At 40.6% G+C, this 24645-nt stretch overlaps 1 protein-coding gene across 1 annotated transcript in view; it reads left to right on the top strand.

Annotated features, from left to right (window-relative positions):
• STARD9 (StAR related lipid transfer domain containing 9) overlaps positions 1 to 24645 on the top strand; it is a 137047-nt gene that overhangs the window by 70886 nt on the left and 41516 nt on the right. Inside the window, exons 4-15 of the mRNA XM_007460123.1 lie at positions 57 to 173; positions 1656 to 1688; positions 1778 to 1839; positions 3903 to 4015; positions 15697 to 15766; positions 17203 to 17275; positions 19925 to 19992; positions 21055 to 21152; positions 21560 to 21769; positions 21935 to 22032; positions 23171 to 23248; positions 23673 to 23744. Of these exons, the coding sequence (XP_007460185.1) occupies positions 57 to 173; positions 1656 to 1688; positions 1778 to 1839; positions 3903 to 4015; positions 15697 to 15766; positions 17203 to 17275; positions 19925 to 19992; positions 21055 to 21152; positions 21560 to 21769; positions 21935 to 22032; positions 23171 to 23248; positions 23673 to 23744 (1092 nt within the window). The remainder of the gene's footprint in view (positions 1 to 56; positions 174 to 1655; positions 1689 to 1777; positions 1840 to 3902; positions 4016 to 15696; positions 15767 to 17202; positions 17276 to 19924; positions 19993 to 21054; positions 21153 to 21559; positions 21770 to 21934; positions 22033 to 23170; positions 23249 to 23672; positions 23745 to 24645) is intronic.

Raw genomic sequence — 24645 nt, 5'->3', positions numbered from 1 at the left:
AAGCTGCTGTGGGAAGAAGGACCAGAGTGACATGCTCTCTATTTTTATTGTTATAGGTGTTCCAGGATTTGGGGACTGAAGTACTGTCTGGAGCTGCCAAAGGCTACAACATATGCCTTTTTGCCTATGGGCAGACAGGCTCTGGGAAGACATACACCATGCTGGGCACCCCAGTGAGTATTGGGATTGGAATACAGTATCTTTCTAAAGCCACAGGAAGCCTGAATCTTGCATTGTCCTTGCCACTGAGAGAGGATGTGAGTTTCATAGTCAGTCAACTTCAGTAAGATTTAATGGGTCCTATTCTATATTAAGAATGCGTTTCTTCAGACTCACAGACTTAGAGAACAAATTTATGGTTACGGGGGGGGGAAGGGTGGGGTGAGGGATAGTTAGGGAGTTTGGGATTGACATGTACACAGTGCTATATTTAAAATGGATAACCAACAAGGACCTACTGTATAGCACAGGGAACTCTGCTCAGTATTATGTAATGACCTAAATGGGAAAAGAATTTGAAAAAGAATGGATACATGTATATCTATAACTGCTGTATACCTGGAACTCACACAATATTGTTAATCAACTATATAACTTTTTATAAAATAGTTAAAAAAAAGAATGTTTCTCAGCACTTTAATTGAAAGGTAAACTTTGAATAATTAGCCCCTCTTTATTACACCCTGAAGAATCTTAGAATTTTACAATTCCCTTTGATGACACAGACCTTGTCAGTCCTTCTGAACTTCTCATATCATTTCCAAGTTCATCACCTGTAGCTTTTTAACATCTTTGGTGTAGACAAGTCCCAGACTGAGTGTTAAGTGCTGGCTAAGGCCATGTGGATATGGGGCTATGTGTGTGTTCGATCTGAGTGTTCAGAAAGAAGCAGGAGAACCAGCTACTGGGATGGGAGCTTTCAAAAGTGTGTAGGACTTATGAGAGCCTTCCTTTATCATGGAAAATTGGGAGGGTAGAGTTCCTTAAGAATACCTCTTTGTTTTAGGCTTAGAAGTACCCTGGTGAGATGAACTGGTAGGGCAGGTGACAAATAACACCACCCAGGGACATTCTCTAGGACATTGTTCCTCTTGAAAGATTATCCCTGCTGCCTGGGCCCAGATCATTGCTTACTACGTCCATGTTTAGCCTGATTTTATAGATTTTAAAGTAAAAGAAGAAAATTCCCAATAACCCAGGGGTGTAAAGCCCTTAACCTGAGTATAAGTTAGCACTGGATCCAAGATGAAAAAAGAAGCCGCTTCTCTCTAAATGTGTGTTTTGAACACCCATGTACTCTAGTCCTCCTGTGTGTGCAGGGTTAGGAGATAGGGTTCTGGGAGGGACCACCATGGTAAAGTGAATTCATCCAAGAAGGATGGAACCTTCTCTGCATGAAAGTATGTACCTGGGTTTGCTAGCTTCTTCTCTCTTCCTTCTTACGGTGGTGATCTGCCTCTCATCTGGTACATTCCTCCCATGAGAGTCTCCTGAGAGCACTGGCAAATAGAGTCTTCCACATACCGTCGGGGAAACTGCCTGAAGTGAAGAGGCTAGCACGAGGAGCCCATCCCTGCTGAGGGTGGGCCCTGGGTGTTGGGGGGAGAGCATCACCGTGAGTGAACAGTAATGCTCTCTTCTCTTCTGTTCTCCAGGCCTCTGTTGGGCTGACACCACGGATATGTGAGGTATAGACTCTCTTTTGACTGGATCCCCTCAAAGTAGATCTTCTTTGTACACTCCCTTCAGTGAAACTCCAACCCTCTGGTTTGTGCAGGGTCTCTTTGTCAGGGAGGAAAACTGTGCCCCACTGCCTTCCTCCTGCAGAATAAAAGTAAGGTAAGAACCTGTCAGGCTCTGCGGCCTGAAGTGTTTCTGTTGCCATTCCAGAGCTGTCCTCTCTGCTTCCATAGTCTCCCAGAGGAATGGAGAAAAGCCACAGCAGAAATATCTTGCAGTACAAGATGAAAAACTTACTTAGGTTTTAGGTTGTAGAAAACTTAGTTCCTATCCTCAGGCTTAACAAGCTGGCATCTCCTGTGGACCAGCTTCCCCTGGCTAGCTGGTTTCCTTTCCTTTATCTTCTGTACAGTTTCATACTAGCTTTTGGGATTTCTGTTCCAGCCCCCTTCTGGGTTGTTCTCCAGCTCAGTAGTTCCCAAACTCTAGTTCCTAGTCTAGTTCCTAGACTAGCTTATTTAAATCTTGACAAGGAGAGGGACATGAAAGATCAAGAGCTGGTCTCTTCTCTGACCAGGGCATGGCTAATGGCTGACTCAGTAGATGTGCCAGTCACTGATTCTGCTGAGTCTTTTCCCAAATGTTCCATCGTAATTGGCAGCCTGGAAACAATGATGAAAATACCGTTTGCTAGGAGCCAGTTGGCTACCCCAACGTGACGTTTTAACCAGTCTGAACTGTAAATGTTGGCGGAAGGTTACCAATTGCCCTTAATTCTCTGTATTCTTTTTTGTTTTTGTTTTTGGTGTTCAATGTCCTTGTTTAAAAACATGAGACATAATTCACATACCATAAAATTCACACTTTTAAAGAATGTATTTCAATGATTTTTTTTTTTTTTGATATTTACAAGGTTGTTCAACCATCATCACTATCTAATTACATAACATTTTCATTACCCTAAAAAGAATAACTGTCTGGGTTTTTTTTGTTTTGTTTTTTATAAATTTATTTATTTATTTATTTTTGGCTGCGTTGGGTCTTTGTTGCTGTGTGCGGTCTTTCTCTAGTTGTGGCAAACGGGGGCTACTCTTCATTGCGGTGCACGAGCTTCTCATTGCAGTGGCTTCTCTTGTTGCAGAGCACAGGCTCTAGGTGCGCAGGCTTCAGTAGTTGTGGCTCGCGGGCTCTAGAGCACAGGCTCAGTAGTTGCTCCGTGGCATGTGGGATCTTTCCGGACCAGGGCTTGAACCCGTGTCCCCTGCATTGGCAGGCGGATTCTTAACCGCTGTGCCACCAGGGAAGCTCAACTATATAGTTTTAAAATTAAATGATTGTGAACAGTTTTTACATTTTTTTTAAGTTTATAAAGTAAAGATTTGCAAACCTCTATGTGTATAAACATATACATATATGTTAGGTGTTCTGTTGTCCATGAAATCTGGGAACCACTATTCTAAGAGATATCTGGAGTTCCTGTGACCAAATATGAGAAGATTAAGGAGAAAAATTTTATAAGAAGAGTGTGCAGAGAGCAGCTTTGAACTGGAGCCTTTTTTTCTGACTGCTGGCTCCACAGGCAAGCATCTGTGTTCCAGTGAGGAAGACCTTTCTGTGAGAAGTCTGCTTTCTTATTTAACAAAATATTTACTGATTTTAATAAGAATTGTAGCTGTGTTATTATTTTAAAAAGGTATAAAATGCCAGTAGATACCAATAAGACAGCATATCTTAAACAGAATCCCAGTGTATAAGACAGGTAAAATGAGAATTCTGCTACTTAAATTAGGGGTGGGGAGCAGACCCTTCTCACTTAGCTTCCCTTGTTGCTCAGCATGGCCCTTGAGATGCCTTCAGTGAATAATAGAGCTCAAAGATCACATTTGAAAACCACTTCAAGTAACATGCTTGTAGACTATGCTATGGGGGCCTGATCGAGGCACAGGCTGGTGGCAGCCTAAACCCATGGCTGAAATAGCCTCTTGAAGGCTAAACTTGAATCAGCACTGACACTGTAAACCTGAAACTGTGGAGTAATGACAGCCAATGCTCAAAACCCTATTGTACATATGCAGAACGAGACTCAAGGGGGATACCTGGTGTGACCAAGGTCTTAGACTGTCAGAGGTAGAACTAGAACTAGGACCTTCTGATTCTTGGCTTAGTGTTTTCCCCACATTTTTTCAAGATCTAATTATATGCCTTTTTCTACATGTCTCTAGCTTCCTGGAAATTTATAATGAACGAGTGCGGGATCTGCTGAAACAGTCTGATCAAAAAAAGACCTATAATCTGCGGGTCAGGGAGCACCCAGAGATGGGGCCCTATGTACAAGGTGAGCCACTGTGGTCCTGGAGGTCTGAGACCAAACTGAAGCCTGGGAAGCTCTCCTGACGGTCGCTGATTCATTCAACAAACATATAATGAATACTTACTATGTGCCAGCTACTGGTATTAGATGCCAAATAGGTACCAATAAATAGAAAAGGCAGTCTTGCCCTCACAGGCACAGTTATACTCTTGTGGGGGTGAGTCAGAAAACAAGCACTACTTACAGTTGTGATAAAGGCTAATAAAAAGATAAATAGATACAGTGATGGCAAAGAACACTGGGTGGTGTAGGCAACCCATCTGCATAGTGTGGTCAGGAAAGCTTCCCTGAGGAGGTGACATTTTAAGCTGAACCTGGAGGGGATACAGGAGCCAGTTGTGTGAAGAATGGCGTAGCAAGGGGAAGAGTGTTTCAGGTTGAGGGAGTGGCATGGGCTAGAGCCCTGAGTGAAGGGCTTGGTGGTGTCAAGGGGGCCAGTGTGTCTAAAGCATGGTGAGTGAGGGGGAAAGTGACATGGAATAGGGTTGGGTCTGTGGTGCCAGGTCCAGCAGGGCTGGGACTGATTCCCAGGTCATCCAGTCTCCTTTTCGGGGTACTTTCTGTTCCAGTGGTGGTGATAGTCAGGGACAAGGGGAGATGTCAGACATGGAGCAGGGTCTACTTGCTGCTTCCTCATCAGGCACTGATACTTGGTGTTTGGTTCCATCTGTCTTATTCCATTAGGCTGAGTCTTGCTATTAAGTAGAAACTGTTGGGTTCTTTTGTGGGGGAAGCTTATTTAAATCTTGACAAGGAGAGGGACATGAAAGATCAAGAGCTGGTCTCTTCTCTGACCAGGGCATGGCTAATGGCTGACTCAGTAGATGTGCCAGTCACTGATTCTGCTGAGTCTTTTCCCAAATGTTCCATCGTAATTGGCAGCCTGGAAACAATGATGAAAATACCGTTTGCTAGGAGCCAGTTGGAGATTCCTCTGTAAAACTCTGTGGATATATATTTCTGTGTAAAACAGTAATCTGAAGGCAGACCATGAGTGGATGCAGTAGTGCCACAGTTTCTCATATTTTAATTTATTTTTATCTTAATGTGCTTTTTGGGTGTGGGGGGCGGGTAGGGGGAGTAACTAGAGGAGACCTCAGATGTAGTCCTGATGTCTTCATTGCACAGAAGATGAAATGAAGTCTGGAAGAAGTTAAGGGATGTTCCCAAAGTTGCACAGCCGGTTGGGGCAGGGTTGGAACTGGGAACCTTTTCTAGGACTGGAAGAGAAGAATGGGACAGAATCCTGTACATGGAGGAGACCTATGATCATAGGTTCTTTGATTGGCATAGTACCTGAAATCCTGAGAATTCACGCAGGGTGGTACAGCTTGGGTCATATACCCAGCGACAGGATCAGACTTAAATCTCAGGGCTCTTTGGATACCTTCATGAGTGAACCCTTGTGGAGAGGAAGGATGCTTGGTAAGAAATAATTCTAAACCAGCAAAAAGTCTTTTAGGTCCTTTGGGTTACATGTTTCTTAAAGTTGGTCTGGACTTTCTCAGATCATTACAAATACAGGTGGACATTTCTCTTATTTCCTAGTAAAGGAGCCATGAGCTCACATAGTATAGAGCCAGCCTTGGAAGCCGAGACCCTGAATAGTCACTCTGAACTTATTCCCATTACTACCCTCTGATGGCATTACAGCAGACTTTTTATTTTTAAAAATGTTTGCTTTCTTTATTCATTTAGTATTTATATTACCTGCCAGTCTGTCTATCTTTCTCTATCTTCGGCTCATATATTCTATGTATACGATTCCAAAGCAGAAAGTGGTTTCTGCTTTGAAACCAATTCTACAGGAATTTATTGAGTACTTGCCGGATGCCTATACTATTCAGGTTGCCATGGGGAAATATGAAAGATACAAGGCCTTTAAAGAACTTGTAGTTCCAGTTTAGAACTATAAGCCTGAACTTGATAGCTACCTAAATCCAAGAAAAGGGGTAGCCTCTTACTTTTCATTAAAGTTTATGAATTAGATGACAGATTAAGTTGAAATCTGAAATGTACAGGGCCCTGCCCAAAGCACACGTAAAAGCCCAATGGTTACAGGGTCTAAAGTGATATTGAAGTGAGACAAAGACACTATCGTATTTTTGCTTTGGTCTTTATCTTAATATACAGGGATGGGTACGAAGCAGGAGGTTGTTGGAAGAGGGTAGTTGGGACTCTGAAAATAATTATTTTGTATTTTCTTTGTACTCATTCTGCACATAACAGGAGTATTTTTGTGTGTTTGTTTTTTTAATTCTTACACCTTTTTTTCCTTGCCTTTCTACACTGACTAGGACCTCTAGTACCATATGAAATAAGAGTGGTAACAGTATTTTGTTTTTTTTTGTTTTTGTTTTTTTAAATTTTAATTAATTAATTAGTTAATTTTTGGCTGTGTTGGGTCTTTGTTTCCGTGCGAGGGCTTTCTCCAGTTGCGGCGAGTGGGGGCCACTCTTCATCGCGGTGCGTGGGCCTCTCACTGTCGCGGCCTCTCCCATTGCAGAGCACAGGCTCCAGACACGCAAGCTCAGTAGTTGTGGCTCACGGGCTTAGTTGCTCCGCGGCATGTGGGATCCTCCCAGACCAGGGCTCGAATCCGTGTCCTCTGCATTGGCAGGCAGACTCCCAACCACTGCGCCACCAGGGAAGCCCCAGTATTTAGTTGTGTTCACAGGGGAAAGCTTCAACATTTTACTATGGTGTTTGCAGTAGCATTTGTTGTTAATAGATACTCTATCACACACTTCTCAAACTATCTGTGAGGAAGGACCGGTTTTTTAAAAAATTTCCAATCCATGGCAAATACTTTGATAAAATAAAGATGAATTACTAGAAAAAAAAGAAAAAGACATCTTAATTATAAGCCTAAATTCTTCTTTCTTAGATTCAAAAGATATAAAATCTGTCATATTGTTGTAAAGGTTTCTGTACCTGTCTCATCACACATCAGTAACTGAGAACTGGCTCCAGTCTGTGCAGCAGCTTTGAGAAGCACTGCCTTAGCAGGTTAAGGGAATTCTCTTTTTTATCTTAGTTTTCTAAGAGTTTTTATTTTTTAATTTTGAAACAAACTTTTGAAAAAGTTGCAAATACAGTATAAAGAACTTTTTTTTTTTAATTTATTTTTTTATTTTTTTAACATCTTTATTGGGGTATAATTGCTTTACAATGGTGTGTTAGTTTCTGCTTTATAACAGAGTGAGTCAGTTATACATATATATATGTTCCCATATCTCTTCCCTCTTTGTCTCCCTCCCTCCCACCCTCCCTATCCCACCCCTCCAGACAGCCACAAAGAACCGAGCCAGTTTCCCTGTGCCATGCGGCTGCTTCCCACTGGCTATCTACCTTACGTTTGTTAGTATATATATGGCTGCATTGGGTCTTCGTTGCTGTGCGCGGGCTTTCTCTAGTTGCGGCAAACGGGGGCTACTCTTTGTCTCAGTGCACGGGCTTCTCACTGGGGTGGCTTCTCTTGTCTCGGAGCATGGGCTCTAGGCGTGCGCACTTCAGTAGTTGTGGCATGAGGGTTCAGTAGTTGTGGCTCGCAGGCTCTTGAGCGCGGTCTCAGCAGTTGTGGCGCATGGGCTTAGTTGCTCCGTGGTATGTGGGATCTTCCCCGACTAGGGTTCGAACCCATGTCCCCTGCATTGGCAGGCGGATTCTTAACCACTGCGCCACCAGGGAAGTCCCTAAAGAACTTTTTTACTTGAACCATTTGAGAGTAAATTGCCAACCTAATGACCCTTATCCCCTGATTATTTTAGGGTGTTTTTCTTTCAAACAAGAATGTTCTCCTGTATAGTTACAACACGACCATCCAAATCAGGAAATTAACTTTGACGTATTACTACCATCTGATCCTTAGAACCCATTTAAGTTTCACTAATTCTCCCAGTAATTGTCCATTTGAGAGTTAAGGGTTGCCTTTGGTTAGGGTGTCTCTCTAGTGTTCTCCAGTCTGGAAGGCTCCTTGGTCTCTCTTGACTGTCATGAACTTGATACCATTAAGTGGTGCACAATTTTGATATGTCCCATTACTCATGGTTTTTAATTTCCTCACTTAAGGTCATATCTGCCAGGCTTCTTCACTCTGAAATTACTGTTTTCCTTTTGTAATCAACAAGTGTTTTTTGTGGGTGCGGTCCTGTGAAACCATGTGTGTGTCCTATCCTCATCTGACTTTCAATTTATTTATTAATTTATTTATGTTGGCATAGACTCATGGTTTCTTATTTTATTGAATGAGTCACCTTCTGTTACTACTATTTTTTATTTTGATGCTCCAGTTATTCCAGATTTAGCCAATGGAATCCACTTCAGGTGTGTTCCTATGACATTTTGGCATGTCACCATCATTCTTTGAGCACTTCCTTGCTTTCTGACAGGAGATGTTCGAGGTTCATCTGCTTTCCCTGCCTCGGTCTTTGAATCAGCCATTTCTCCCAGGAGCCCTGGTTCTTCTTTTTTTTTTTTTTAATTGAAGTATAGTTGATTTACAATGTTGTGTTAATTTCTGCTGTACAGCAAAGTGATTCAGCTATACATATATATACATTCTTTTTTTAATATTCCTTTCCAGTTTGGTTTATCTCAGGATATTGAATATAGTTCCCTGTGCTAGACAGTAGGACCTTGTTGTTTCTCCATTCTATATGTAATCTGGTCCTTTTTACTGGAGAAAAGTTTTTGGAAGCCAAGATCTAAGTGCTAGGTATGCTCATTGCTTTTGAGATGCTGCAACTCCTAGTCCTTCTGAGTGGGCAGAGCTAATATATGTTCACACCAGTACTTCCAACTGCAGTCCAACACAGCAGGGTTCATTCTGGATTTCTCCCTTTCCAGATTTGTAATTCCTTTATTCAAAGGTGGAAATGCTTCTTTGATCGGTCCCTCCACCCCCATGTGTAATTAGTCTCGTCATTGCTGTCCTCTCTTATGTGGATGCCCACCTCACCTGGCTGTGCCTCTCACCACAGGAAGCCATGCTCACTGTGCCTGCATTCCAGCGCTCCGTGCAGGGCTGCCTGTCCCCACCCCTCACTGTGCAGGTACCTTCCATACCCCTCTTGGTTTTGGTATTCTTTTGCTGGGCCACCTCCTCACACCAACTTAGAAATCTTGTTCCGCTGCCAGTCCCTCTGTGGGGATGCCTTTCTCTCCTTGTCGGGCCTCTGACTTCTCATGGCAGGCTGCCCCCACACATGGGCAGCCTGCTCACCTTCCCCGGGCTCCCATGCCCTGCACTGGGCTGCCTCCGTGGGGATGCTCTGCTCAGCCCGCCAGACTCTGACTTTCTGTGCTGGGCTGCCACCCGTGTCGTCCCCTCCTCACCCCACTCTCACACCAGGCCTTCCCTCTGCGGGGACACCCTCCTTATTCTTCTCAGGCTCTTCACCCTGACGTGGTTGCCTGCCTTGCTCTGCTCCACGTAAGGACTTGAGGACTAAATTGTTCACGAAATGGGAACGGAAGGGGTTCTAGGAATTTTTTTAAAAACATAAACAGCTATTGAACTTTTAAAAAATATTTATTTATTTATTTTGGCTGCGTCAGGTCTTAGTTGTGGCATGCAGGATCTTCTGTTGCAGCAGCCAGGCTCTTTGTTGTGGTGCATGGGCTTCTCTCTAGTTGTGGCACGTGGGCTCCAGAGCGTCTGCAGGCTCAGTAGTTGCAGCACGTGAGCTTCAGAGCACATGGGCTCTGTAGCTGTGGCATGTGGGCTCTGTAGTTGCAGCATGCAGGCTCTCTAGTTGTGGCACATGGGCTCAGTAGTTGCAGCACGCAGACTTAGTTGCCCCACGGCACGTGGGATCTTAGTTCCCCTACCAGGGATCGAACCCACATCCCCTGCATTGGAAGGCAGATTCTTAACCACTGGGCCACCAGGGAAGTCCCTGAATTTTTTTTTAATATTTGCTTTATATATGCTTGTCTATATGGTATGATTTGTGTCCTTTCTCCTGTTAATAAGGTGAATTACACTGATTTTTGAATGCTATAGCAGTCTTGCATTCCTAGCATAGACCCAAGGTTACTTGTGATATATTTTCCTTTGTATATATTGCAGAATTTGGATTTCCAGTGTTTTGTTGGGAGTTGTTGCATGTATGTTCAAGAGTGAAATTCTCCTCTAATCATCATCTTCCTTGTCCTGTTTTTCTTCCTCCTCCTCTTCTCTTCTTTATCCTTCTCTGATTCTCCATTTTCCTTCATCAGGGTTAAGTATAAAGGTTATGTTTGTTTCCTAAAATGAGTTGAGAGATGCTGCCTTTTTCTATTTTCTGAAAGACTTCTTGTAAGATTGGGGTTATTCCTCCTTAAATATTTGGTGGAATTTGCTGGCAAAGCCTTCTGAGTCTGGAGGGTTTTTTGATGAGAAGGTTTAAGATTATAGATTTGATTTCTTTCAAATATTCTATTTTTTATTGCAACAATTTTTGGTAAATTGTATTTTTCTAAAAAATCCACTTCCTCTAAATGTAAGACATGCATCTACATAAAGAGTAATATCCTCTTACGCTTTATGTGTAAGATGTCTCTTTAAATGTAGGATCTCTTTTTTCATTCCTAACTGGTTATCTATCCCTTGTCTCTTTTTTCTTGTTCAATTTAAGGACTTATTAATTTTATTTGTCTTTCAAAAAATCAACTTTTGGTTTTGTGGCTTCCCTCCACTGTAAGTTTATTTTGTATTTATTAATTTCTGTTCATATTTTTATTATTTTATTCATCCTTTCCTTGAGTCTAATTTGCTGATTTTTTAAATTAACCTTTGTAAGTAGATGCTTAGCTTGTCGATTTTCATCCTTTTTTATTTCCTAATATATTTATTTATAGCTATAAATTTTTCTGTAAATATAACTTTAGCTGTACTGCACACATTTTAATGTGTAGTATTTTTGTCATTATTTAGTTTAAAATTGTATGTAATTTTCATAATGATTTCTTTTTTGACCCATGGGTTATTTAGAATTACATTTCTTAATTTTCAAATATTTGGAGATTTTATAGTTCTATTTTATTATAGGTATCTAGTTTAATAGAATGGCATTCAAAGAACACTCTCTATATGATTTCATTTAAAAAATATATATGTATAACAGTTTGGTTTGTGGCCTAGCATATGGCTAAGTTTTGTAAATTTTCCATGTGTTCTTAAAAATAATTATGCAGTAGGTGGGTACAGCATTTATATAATACTATTTGTCGGGCTTCCCTGGTGGCGCAGTGGCGGAGAGTCTGCCTGCCAATGCAGGGGACACGGGTTCGAGTCCTGGTCTGGGAGGATCCCACGTGCCGCGGAACAACTGGGCCCGTGAGCCGCAATTACTGAGCCTGCGCGTCTGGAGCCTGTGCTCCGCAACAAGAGAGGCCGCAATAGTGAGAAGCCCGCGCACCGCAATGAAGAGCGGCCCCCGCTTGCCACAACTAGAGAAAGCCCTCGCACGGAAACGAAGACCCAACACAGCCATAAATAAATAAATAAATAAAGCAAAACTATATAATACTATTTGTCAAGTTTGTTATTTGCATTGCTTAAATCTTCTATAACCCTATTGAATTTTTTTTTGCTTGTTTTATGAGATAATAAGAAAGGCTAGTTAAAATTTCCTGTTACGACTATGAATGTCTTTTTCTCCTTTTAATCCCAGCAATTTTTGTTTTATATACTTTGAGACTTTATTATTATGTGCATACAAAATTAGAATTATTAAATCTTCTTGATGAATGCTTCTGTCGTTTTGAAGGATCCCTCTTTATCTCTAATAATGCTTTGCCGTGAAGTCTACTCTACTTTGTCAGGAATTACTATAACTACTGTAGCTTTCTTTTGGTTAGTGTTGGCATTTTAATCTTTTTTATACTTTATCCCTTTCTATATCCATATGTTTTAGATGTGTTTTTTTTTAATAAAATATTTGGCTTTTGCTTTGTTTTATCTAGCATCACAATTCTGGTCTTGTAATTTGAGCATACTTCAAGCATATTTTGGTCTGTTTATTTTTAATATAATTACTAATTTTATTTGGGTTTAATTCTGTTACATTGTGTTTTCTCTTTACTTTGTTTTATGTTCCTTTTTCTCTACTTTCATGATTTTTGAGTTGGTTAATTTTTAAAATTATCCCATATTTCTCCTCTTTTAGCTTACTGTTTACACATTGTCTTATTATTATTTTAGTAGTCATTGTACAGATTACAGCATGGGTCATTGACTTATCAAAGTCTAATATTGTGGTCTAAACTTTTTTTTAAATCTCCTACCTTCTGTCTGATATTTTCCTTCAGCTAAAAAATAATCTTTAATATTTCCTCTAGTGTGGGTCTGCTGTTTACAAATTCTCTTGGTTTTCAGTTGATTGAAAATAACTTTATTTCTTCTTCATTCTTAAAGGAGAAGTTCACTAAGTATAGAATTTTAAGTTGGTGGTTATTTTCTTTCAGCAATTAAAAACTATTCCACTGACTTCTGCCTTCCATTGTTTCTGTTGAGATGTTATCTTAGTAATTCCTTTAAGGTTTTTCTCTTTGTCTTTGGTTTTTAACAGTTTAGCATGAAGTGCGGAGGGATAGATTTTTATTTTTTTTATTGTGTCAGGCTTCCTGAATCTGTGGTTTTATATCTTTTTTTGCAGACATTTCTAAGCCATTACTTCTAACATTGCTTTTACCCCACTCTCTCCTTTTGGAGCTCCAATTACAGGTGTGTTATATATACTTCATGATTCTTACCCTCTCTTATATAATACTTTGTATCTTTTGGCTCTCTGTGCTTTATTTTGGTTGTATGTTTCTGAAATATGTTCCTGTTCACTAATTGTTGTTTTTACTTTTTTATAAATTTATTTATTTTATTTATTTATTTTTGGCTGCATTGGGTCTTCGTTGCTGCACATGGGCTTTCTCTAGTTGCAGCGAGCAGGTGCTACTCTTGGTTGCAGTGTGTGGGCTTCTTGTTGTTGCAGAGCACAGGCTCTAAGTGCACGGGCTTCAGTAGTTGTGGCACGTGGGCTCAGTAGTTCTGGCTCACGGGCTCTAGAGCGCAGGCTCAGTAGTTGTGGCACATGGGCTTAGTTGCTCCACGGCATGTGGGATCTTCCCGGACCAGGGCTCGAACCTGTGTCCCCTGCGTTGGCAGGTAGGTTCTTATCCACTTCACCACCAGGGAGGCCCTCACTAATTGTTTTTTAAGCTATGTCTAACCTGCTGTTAAACTTAGATACTGAGTTCTTTTTTTCACTTATAGTAGTTCTTACTTCCCAAATCTACATTTGATCTTTTTATTATAGTTTCCAATTTTCTCTGAGATTTTATAATCTTGTCTTTAGCCCCTTGAAAATAGTAAGCACAGTTACTTTAAAGTTACTGTAACTCCAGTATCTGGATCTTTCTTAGGTCTCTTTCTATTCCCTATTATTTTTGCTGGTTTTCATTTATGTTGTCAGGTCTACTTATGTGTCTGGTTTGTTATAATTTTGTGCCAGACAGTATTTGCTAAATTACTTACAGAAGTAATTTGTAGGTATAGAACAGTGATATCTGCCAGTACAGAAGACTTTTATTTATTTGTGCCAGGTTCCTGCACACACTAGTGATTCAGAATCACATCAGTCCAATTTAAGGACTGAGAATTTTCAAAGCTGAGCTGTAATCCCTTCAGAGGCTATTTACTTCTAATTCAACCTTATTCCTGTGTTTTAACCCTTTGGGTTTCCAACCCAAAGAGGTGGGGTGCCATAGGGCCCACTCCAGGTGGGCTGTGGACTGCAGTCTGTGTCTCCCTAGACCTGTGAGTTTGTCAAGAGAACTGCTGTCAGCCACTTCTCAAGGTTTGGCAAATGCTCTCAGAGGAGAAGCGTCCCCAAATGCCGGCCTTATCTCTCTGGACTTCCATCCTCCCCCAGTATATAGCCTGGAAATTTTTCACTGTCTCATCATCCCTCTGTGCCTTCACACTGATATCTTTTATATTTTGTCCAGCTGTTTCTAATAGTCTTTAGCAGAAGCGTTGGTTTATATTATGTAATTTGCCATTACAGAAAGCAGAAGGTCTCTATCCTTGGTTATTTTTTTATTTTTATTTTTTTGGCTGTGCCGGGTCTTAGTTGCAGCATACAGGATCTTTGTTGAGGCATGCAGGGTCTTTTAGTTGCGTCATGTGGACTTCTTAGTTGTGACATGTAGACTTCTTAGTTGTGGCATACGAACTCTTGGTTGCGGCACGCATATGGGATCTAGTTCCCTGACCAAGGATCAAAGCCGCACAGAGTCTTACCCACTGAACCACCAGGAAAGTCCCTATCCTTGGTTAAATTTTTAAAATTCTTTATATTATAGAGAATTTTGAACAAAAATAGACTAGTATAATGTACCCCCACGTTCACAATAACCCATAACCCAATAACCCTTTGCAAATTCTGCCCTGTCCACATCCCTGTCCACATTCTATATTATTCTGAGGCAAATTCCAGATGTCACATCAATTCATCTATAAATATTTTAGTATGTAGCCCTAAAAGATAAGGAATGTCTTTTTAAAAAATCATATTATCACATCTAAATAACAGTGATAATTCCTTAATATATAAAAATATAAAAAAATCCAGTCAGTGTTCAAGTTACTTTGCTAATTTTTAGTGTAAGTGTATTCAGCTATGAGCCCATAAATTTACTTTGCTTCCTGAATCTCTAATACAGAGATTCTCTAGCACAGTTGTGAAGGCCTTTTTTGACTTGGTGGGTAACCAACCATAAAGATTTTTTTTTTTTTTTTTGCGGTATGCGGGCCTCTCACTGTTGTGGCCTCTCCTGTTGCGGAGCACAGGCTCCGGACGCACAGGCTCAGCGGCCATGGCTCACGGGCCCAGCCACTCCGCGGCATGTGGGATCCTTCCGGAGCGGGGCACGAACCCATGTCCCCTGCATCGGCAGGCGGACTCTCAACCACTGTGCCACCAGGGAAGCCCCATAAAGATTTACTTTCATGCTCTTAAGGTCTCTTTACCTATCTAAAGCCTGCCTATTCTACAGTGGCTAAATTCAAGTCTCGCTTCCCCCATGGAGCTTTCCCTGACCCATGGAGCTTTCCCTGACCACTCCTCTGATCTCCTCAGCATTTATTATCTTTCTAGTCCTGTGGCACTTGGCCATATTATCTTGTATCATAAAATTTCTCGTGATTGTAAACTGTGGGAGGATAAGGACATGTGTACTATATGGTTTGTATGTCAAACCGAGTCTGCCATTTTGTGGGGCACGTAGCCCTTGTCCGCCTCAGGAATTTTGTGAGGGCCAAATGAGGTAATTTATGAGAACTTTTCTTATAACCTATATAGCAAAATTATAAGGAATTGTTATTGCTATTCTTCTCACTGTTGTTAGCATAACCACTACATGAATTCTAGACTATAATGTCTGTGTGGGCAGAGACCTATGTTCCCAGAGAGACTGTCACAATGCCTGACAGTAGGCTTCCAATAAATATTTGTTGACTTAATTTATTATCTGAATTAAGTTGTTCCCTCATTCTTGTCTGTCAACTGATATGAAATAGGATGATAAATTTAATTACCTACAGGAAAAGGTTAAACTTTGCCAAAAAATTTTAATTTCTTTTTTCCTCCTTGCAAATTGGATAGGTTTATCTCAACACGTAGTTACCAGCTATAAGCAAGTAATTCAGCTCTTGGAGGAGGGAATAGCAAACAGGTAACAGGTTTGTTTGTCCTTGTCATTCTTTCAGTCTCATTCTTATTTCCTGTGTTCTCATCCCCCTTCACAGTGTATATTCTCTCTGCAGCTCCCCACATCCACAATCAGCAGGCCTTTCTCAGAACAGAAGTGTACCCAGTGTAGGGGGCAGTGGCTGAGATTTAGTGCTCTTCTCACTAGTGGTGAAGCTGGAGTTTGTTTTGGGTATAATAATATTAGGCAGTAAGCCCAGAGTATTACTCTATGCTTTGTCTTATAATACACGACTTCTGCTGTTTTTCATCAAAGAACAGATTCTTGCCTGCACTGTTCTCTCCTTGATAGAAGTGATATACTTTAATATAGTTTATATATAGTTTAAAATGTTTCAGAAAACCATTTTTCTTCTAGTTTTGCATACTGTAAAGGTTACTCAGAAAAAGACTGTTTTGAATCTGCTATGAAATACTAAGTGCTATTGACTCTCCTTAAATCTATTGTAAATTGTGATAATACTCTATTTTTAATTACTATGAAATACCCAGAATGTTATTTTACACCCCCAAAATACCTTTTTTACCTGAAAAAAAAAATTGGGGGAATTTAGAGTCTTCTACGTACCCTATTAATAACACGTCTGAATTAATTGAACATAAAGGAAGAAATTTAAATTTAACATTCTATTCCTTGGCTTTCAAGGAACTATTCTGGAGGCACTTGCTTCATGTCTTCAGGGTATGCTGAGCTCCTTGATCTTTAAGTGTCAGGCCTCACCTTGTCCTTTTTATCCTTGAATAAATCAGCCTCTAGGTTTTGACTCTTCAATTCTGTAACTCCTCTGAGAACAAAAGTCAGTGAGTTGGTCTTAAACTGAGGCAAGATTGACTTAGATTTAGATGAAAGGAAGTCTCTTTTGACTTTAAGGGTCAAGATTGGAATGAATCTTTCAGGGAGCCTATGAATTCTACCTGGCTTAACATGATGTTCATGTAATTCAAGATCTCATTTTAGCCCTTTCTGGCACTATAAGGTTAATATTCTGTGTTTAATCATGACTTAACTTGTCTTACTTGTCTTTGAGCCTTCTTCTCCAGCAAGCTCTCTACGTCCATTTGTCTTATTTAAATGGGTCTGTTTTAGGGATATTCGTACAGGTTGATGACTCTTCAGTATCACGCTTTCAACTCTGATTTTTAACTTCTATTGCTTAAAAAAAGTTGTAATTGTGGTTTAATATGAAGCTACACTCACTTTTATTCTCAGATATCAGGACCTAGAGCACTGCTCTTGCCCTCTTGGGGCCACTCTCCTAACAATAACAGACTAAATAATGTGTGTTTCATGATCCTCACTTGTGAACCTCAGCACTAACATCTCTTGTGTTCCCCATGGATCCTTAAGGATCACCATGCATAAACAATCCTTGTCCTAATTTTCTTCCCTTATATACACAGAATCACAGCAGCAACCCATGTTCATGAGGCCAGCAGCAGATCCCATGCCATCTTCACTATCTACTATACGCAGGTTGGTTACCACTTATATTTGCTTAGATTTCTTCCTTTCATTGTCCCTTTTGACTGAGTTCCTGTCTTCCTTCCTATTTCTTTTTCTTTCTTCCTACCTTTCCCTTTATAGGTCCTCTGATATGACCTAACTTTATAAGTAGGACCTACACACAGTCTACTAAGCTACACACTCAGAAAGTGTAGAGGCATTTCATAAAGACTAATCAAAACATCTTTGACCTACATTTTACTTTTAACATTTCAAAGTACTTTAATATCTATATGATCAGTCTGGGCATTTAAAATGAAAAGCAAGATTGAAATGAAAATAAACATTAAAATTAAAAAGTAGGGACTTCCCTGGTGGCTCAGTGGTTAGGAATCCACCTGCTAATGCAGGGGACATGGGTTCGAGCCCTGGTCTGGGAAGATCCTACATGCCACGGAACAACTAAGCCCATGTGCCACAACTACTGAGCCTGTACTCTAGAGCCCGTGAGCCACAACAGGAGAAGCCACCGCAATGAGAAGCCTGCGCACCACAATGAGGAGTAGTCCCTGCTCACTACAACTAGAGAAAGCCCGTGTGCAGCAGCAAAGACCCAAAGCAGCCAAAAATAAATTAATTAATTAAAAAAAAAAAAAAAGAAACTGACTGTAAGGACTCCACATGTTGGATTCAGCATACAAAGACTTCCAAACAACTAATATAAATACGCTCCAAGAGCTGAAGGAAACCATGTTTTAAAGAATTAAAGGAAAACATGATGATAACGACTCTAGGGAATTTCAATAAAATGATAGAAATTATTTTAAATGGGGGAATTCTGGAAATGTATAATAACAGAAATGAAAAAATCACTAATGGAACTCAAGTGCTGATTTGAGATGGCAGAAGAATTAGTGAAGTTGAAGATAGACAAATAGAAATCATCCAATTTGTAGAAGAGTAACTGAAGGAAAATGAACAGAGCTGCACAGACCTGTGGGACATCAGGTATGTCAACATAAGTGTAATGGGAATCCCAGAAAGAAGAGAAAATAGGCATAAGAAAAAATTGAAAAATAATGGCCAAAAACAGTTGCCAAATTTGTTGAAAGTCTTTAGTGTACACTATATTCAAAAATTAACTCAAACTGGATCGTAGGCATTAATATGAAACCTAAAACAAACTCATAGAAAATAACATTGGAGAACATTTGTGACCTTGGAGGATTAGGCAAAGTTTTTTTAGATATGGCACTAAAAACACAAATTGAACAAAAGAAAAAATTGAAATTTGGAATTGGACAAAATTTAAAACTTCTCCTCTTCAAAAGACAATATTAAGAGAATAAAAAGAAAAGCCACAGGGAGAATTTATTTGTAAGACATATGTCGGATAAAAACTTGTATCCAGAATATATACAGAACTCTCTAAACTCAATAATAAAACAACTCAAAAAAAATGGTTAGAAATTTTGAACTGATACTTAACTAGAGAAAATATACAGATGGCAATTAAGCACTTGAAAAGATGCAAACATCATTAATTATTAGAGGAATGCAAGTTAACACCAAATGAACTATCACTACTCACCTTTTAAAATAGCTAAAATTAAAAAGAATTATTATACTAAATATTGGCAAGATTGTAGGAGCTGGGGTTCTCATACACTATACTACTGGTACAACAACTTTGAAAAAGAATTTAATAGTTTCTTTAAAAACTAAACATATACCTACCATATGATTCAACCATTGTGCTAGGTATTTTCCCAAGAGAAAAGAAATCATATGCCCATACAAAGACTTGTACACAAATATTCATAGCAGCTTTATTTGTATTTACTTAAAGCTGGAAACAACCCAAATGTCTATCAAGAGGTGAGTAGATAAACCATGGTACATTCATACACTGGAATACTACTCAGCAATAAAATTGAACTTTTGACATATGCCTCAACCTGGATGAATCTCAAAATAATTATGCACAGTGAAAGAAGCCAGACATTGTATGACTCATCTGTGTGAAATATCCTGAGAAGACAAATTTGTAGAGATAGAAAATTGAGTGGTGACCTAGGGCTGGAGGTAGCAATGGAGATTGATTGCAAACAGACTCGGAATTTGGGGAGGTATTGGAAATATTTTAAAACTGGATTTTAGTGATGGATGCACAACATTAAAATTAAGCAACAACAACAAAAACCCCATATTGAATTTTTTTAAAAAAAGGAAAGGTTGTTTTGCTCTTGAGGGCTGGATGCCCCTGGATAGAACAGAGAGAGGCAGAGTCCTGCCCAGCAAGTTAACAGGCTGTGACTCAGGTTAATAAGAGACAAAGCCCCATCATTTGCCCCTCCAAATCTGCTGTGGATTTCTACTGCTGGGTCAGAGTCTCCTGGAGAAGAGCATTTACCCAGTAAACCGTGCTATAGGGAGACTTTGTGGGGGGTTGCCCACCTACCCTATGGAAGTTTTGCTCACATTTTTAATGATGGCAGGGCTCAGGGCTTACTGATTGTCAGATATTGAGAGCTCATCTGGTTCAGAACACATTAGAATACAGATTTCTTGAGTGAGTTGGCTAAAAATCCGAATATCACCTTGGTTAGGAGGGTGTCATGGGAAAAAAACAACATATTGTTCCAAGTGACAAGCTTTAAATATCTTTTCTCCCTTTAGGCAGTCCTGGAGAGCCACCTCCCCTCTGAAATCGCTAGCAAGATCAACCTTGTGGACCTAGCAGGCAGGTAATTAGGATCTCAAAGCCAAGTGGAATTACTCCCTTGACAATGACCTTGTTCTTGCTCATTTTACGGGGAATAAACTTTTCCCCACCTTTTACACATTTCAGTCATCCTGAGAAAATCACAAAAGAAACAAATTGTTTGAATGCTAGGTTAAGAAACTGTAGTTTTCCGAGGGCTAAAAAATTTTATGTTAGGGGTTCTCAGTCTTAGCTGCCCATTAAAATCACCTGGACCTTTTAGAGCTCCCAATGCCTAGGTTGCACCTCAGATCAAATAAATCAGATTATTAGTGGAGTCAGAGGGAGTGCCGGCAGTGTATAGCCAAGATTGAAAACCAGTGCTCTAAGTAGAGGGGACTGAGCGTGCTTTTTTCCTTTGACCTAATATTGATTTTATGCAGCTCTACACATTTCTTTAAAAAAAAAAAAAAAAAGCTTTAAAAAATACTGTGGCATTGGGGAGAAGATACTGCCTTTTTAAGTATTAGAAGGAAACAGGAATTGTACTCATTTACATATCCAGAAAGAAGAAACTCTCAGGAATAATGTGGTCAGAAAAAAGTGTAACATGAAATAAGGCATATTTTCTTATTTTAAAATGGCTAAATAATATGGTACACCACTCCCTTAAAAGCTTAAGTGCTTTCTGGAAGAAATTGTATCAGCCAACTGGGAGTGTGAATTTTTAATTTCACATTTACTTAAATAAGGAATTTGAAACCATTGATGACACAGCATAAAGCCATTAATATGTGAAATTAAAACAAAAGGGGAATTGTACACACCAAAAAACTATGTTGGTATCATTACTATGAATAAGGATTAACTCAAAATGCTCTGGCAGCCAAATGTAATGAATTGTTTGATTTTTATTGCCTGAGAAGCAGAAGAATGCCAGTTTGTTAAATGATGGTAACATTTTTTCTGGAACTGAATTCTAAGGAATTTATTATGTGGATCTTTTACACAAAGTGCAACATAATGGATAGTGTTTTTCAACAGCATTATAAGGATAGTGTCTTCTTGTTCACTTTTGTTTCTCTTTTCATCCACTGTGTTTTAGTGAAAGAGCAGATCCCAGTTACTGTAAGGACCGGATTACTGAAGGAGCCAATATCAACAAGTCTCTTGTGACTCTGGGGATTGTCATCTCCACTTTAGGTATTTTGATGGTAGCCTGGATTATCAGAGTGGGAGGGGAGACTTTGAAAAATAACTCATATGTTTTCATTTTGTCAAAATGGAGTAGATACTTAAAAGGTTCTTTCTGATAAAGTTCACCTTCTGGCTTTGGGCATGAAAAATTGATATTTGTAGTTTTTGAACACAATGTGACCATCATCCTACCACTCTCATTCCAAAAAGAAGGGAGACTACAAAATTGTTTGGCTTAAATATTCCATCTCTTGAGTCCAGAGTCTATAATTCAGGGACCACATCCAGTCATATGCAGAAAGGGATTAGGAAGTGTGATGCTAAGTCTGCCTTCTCCAACCATTGCTTTGTTTTAATGCATTTGTTTCGTAATTCCTTTTTTCTTCCACTTTTATTATTTTTTGTCTTTTAAGCCCAGAACTCTCAGGTATTCAACAGCTGCCAGAGCCTCAACAGCACAGTGAGCGATGGTAGTGACAGTGGGATCCCTAGCTCTCCTTCCAGGACCAGCAGTGGAGCAGGACCTTCCCAGAGGCAGTCTTACATCCCCTACCGGGACTCTGTGTTGACCTGGCTGCTGAAGGACAGCCTCGGAGGCAACTCCAGAACCATCATGGTTGCCAGTGAGTAGGCTGCCGCAGCTGGTTCTGTGTTGAGACTGGTGCTCTGCCACTGCCGCCCATTTCATCAAGGGTCTCAGACAGCCTGGGCGACGGCAGCAAGGCCAGTGGTCATGGGCTGGGTTGGAAAGGCTTGGCGTGTGTTTTAACCTTCTCCTTCTACCCCAGCCGTGTCTCCTGCACACACTAGCTACAGTGAGACCATGAGCACATTGAGATATGCATCCAACGCCAAAAACATCATCAACAAGCCACGGGTAAATGAGGTGAGACCTTCATTTGAAGTCCTGGTCTGGTACAGCAGTTTATACCAAGTTCTCCTCTCATTTGATTTCCTTGTCTTTGTACTCACCCCAGCTGCCAGACTTGTTCTCCAAATGCCGAGGAAGTGAAATTCTTTCTTTCAGTGTCATACCGTTCTCTCATATCTCAACTGGCTTCATTCAGTTGCCTTTTTTGAGTAATTTATTTTAGATGTTTCTCTAAGGCCATTGGTCTTAAGATCCCTTGTACACTGTTGACACTCGAGGGAAGATCATTTAAAAGTGTCTGTGTTTACTGCCTTTATTCCAAGTTTATTTTGCTCTGTGCCTTTTTTCGTATGCAAATTGAAGTGATGTCCCTGTTTTGGGTAAAAGTTGCATAAGAGGAATCCTTTAGTCTTGAAAGCTGAATTAATAATGAGAATATTCCAAAAGTTCCTCATCTACTTTGCAGTTTCGGTGAAAAGTTCCAGGGCAGGGATCACAAATGGGTGGCCCACATACAGCCCATTTATGGACTGTTTTAAAGGGCAGTGTAGGGACTTCCCTGCGGTCCAGTGCTTAAGACTTCGCCTTCCAGTGCACGGGTGTGGGTTCGATCCCTGGTCGGGGAGCTAAGATCCCACATGCCTTGCTGCCAAAAAACCAAAACATGAAACAGAAGCAATACTGTAGCAAATTCAATAAAGACTTAAAAAAAATAAAAAAATAAAGGGCAATGTAATTTGTCAGGTACTAAGTTTAGTCACACTCAACACAGGAAGATTAGCACCTTACATGCTCTGGCATTTGTATTATATTACCTACCTGACCTCCTGCTCTAGGCAGTGATTCTCAAACTTTAGTGTGTATCAGAATCACCTGGAGGGTTTGTTAAATCACAGGTGGGCCCAGCCCTCAAGAGTTTCTGATTAATAGGTGTTGGGGCATTGCGGGAGGCGGGGTGGTCCACAGAATTTGCATTTCTCACAAGTTCTTAGGTGAAGTTGCTGCTGATCCTGGGACCACACTTTGAAAAGACTGCCCTAGAAGTTACTCCAAAGGAGTAATCCGCTTTTTCCAGGCTAACTGCGAGTCGCATCTCACAGCCATTCGGGGCCTGATATATCAATCAGTGGTGACCGAGTTCTCTGTGTTTCAGGATGCAAACGTGAAGTTGATCAGAGAACTCAGGGAAGAGGTTGGAAGACTGAAAGCCATGCTGCTGAGCTTTGAGCTGGTATGTGGGCAGTCAGGACTTTTCTGTCCTCCAGAGCCCCTTCTCTTCTGCAGGGTATCTGAGCCCTGCTGCATTGTGTTCTCAGTCAGGTGACGCTTGTAGAGCAGAGGCCAGAGATAGGATGGTGATTACTCTGATTACCTGTGTAGTTTCAGATGGGGTGGGCACCCTCTCACTGTGTCCTCTCTGCTGTCCAAAGGGCATTTTCCTGAATGGCCCTTGTTCTGTATGTGGGCAGATACGGGGAATGGGGCCCTCCAGAAAAAATTTCCTTGAATTCTCCTTCTTTGTACCAATCTGAGCCCAAATACTTAGGCTTCTGATTTGTTTCTGATTTTAACGATGAAGTCTTTCCTTTATCTGCATCTTTTCCTTCACAAGAGTGAAGGTGGGACCCATGAAGCACATCTCTCTCTTTGTGCAGAGAAACTTCCATTCATTGAATGAGGGAAAGGATGAAAACCTAAAGGAGCTGGCTCTCCAAAATGAATTGAAGGTGGGTCTGTTGGGGAGACTCAGTTGTGCTTCACATCACCTTGGGAACAGATCTGACCTCCCTCCATCATTCCTGGGCCAGAACTGCTCCCCCACCAGGACAGAGAGCTTCTGTATAGAGACAACCTTTGTCTCCATTGAGCCTTGAGTTGGGGGATGTGTTTGTCATAGGGCTGGTCACTGGCTTCCTGACTCTGCTTTGTTTTCCCAGGGGATCATGATAACTCCCTTCAGATAGTGACAGTAGCCTAGGAAAAAAATTATTTTCTAGTAAATAAGTAAATCAATGACATGTATTCATTGAACACCAACTAGGTGCTCAGCACAATGCTGCAGGAGATACAAAGAAGTCCCTGCCCTCAGATGGCTTGCAGTCTAGTTGGAAGCACAATTAGAGAATGATTAAATGAAATAACTTACGTGAGTTAGATGTAAAGAGCTTAGAAAGGAAGAAATCAAACGTGGCTTGGAATTTTCAGGGCCAGCCTCAGTGCTGGAGTTGGAAGGCAGAGAACTTGAACTAGACCTTGGAGGATGGATAGGGTCTGTTAGATAGGGAGATGGGCAGAGGTATTGGAGTGAGGGAGGGATAACAGAAGCAAAGCCACGGAAGTGAGAGAAGGGCTGGTGTGAGACACGTGGACACACGGGGTGTGAGGGCAGCGAAGCTGGCTAGGATATGTGCTCCTGGTAGAGAGGAGCGGAGGGGAGGAGAGGTCCAGTTCAGGAGGTTTGAACTTGACATGAACAGGGTTACTCACAGCTTCTTGAACCCAGTTAGTGACATCATAAAGGAGTATATTGGGGAAATTAATATGACAGTTGCATGTAGAATGGATTGAGGGCTGGAAGCAGAGAGATCAACAAGGGAAAGAGACTGGTGTTGTGAACCCATGAGGGTG

This window comes from Lipotes vexillifer, unplaced genomic scaffold (assembly GCF_000442215.2).
Source record: "Lipotes vexillifer unplaced genomic scaffold, Lipotes_vexillifer_v1.1 scaffold408, whole genome shotgun sequence".
Taxonomy (NCBI): Eukaryota; Metazoa; Chordata; class Mammalia; order Artiodactyla; family Lipotidae; genus Lipotes; species Lipotes vexillifer.
This window is presented reverse-complemented; position numbering and strand designations above follow the sequence as displayed.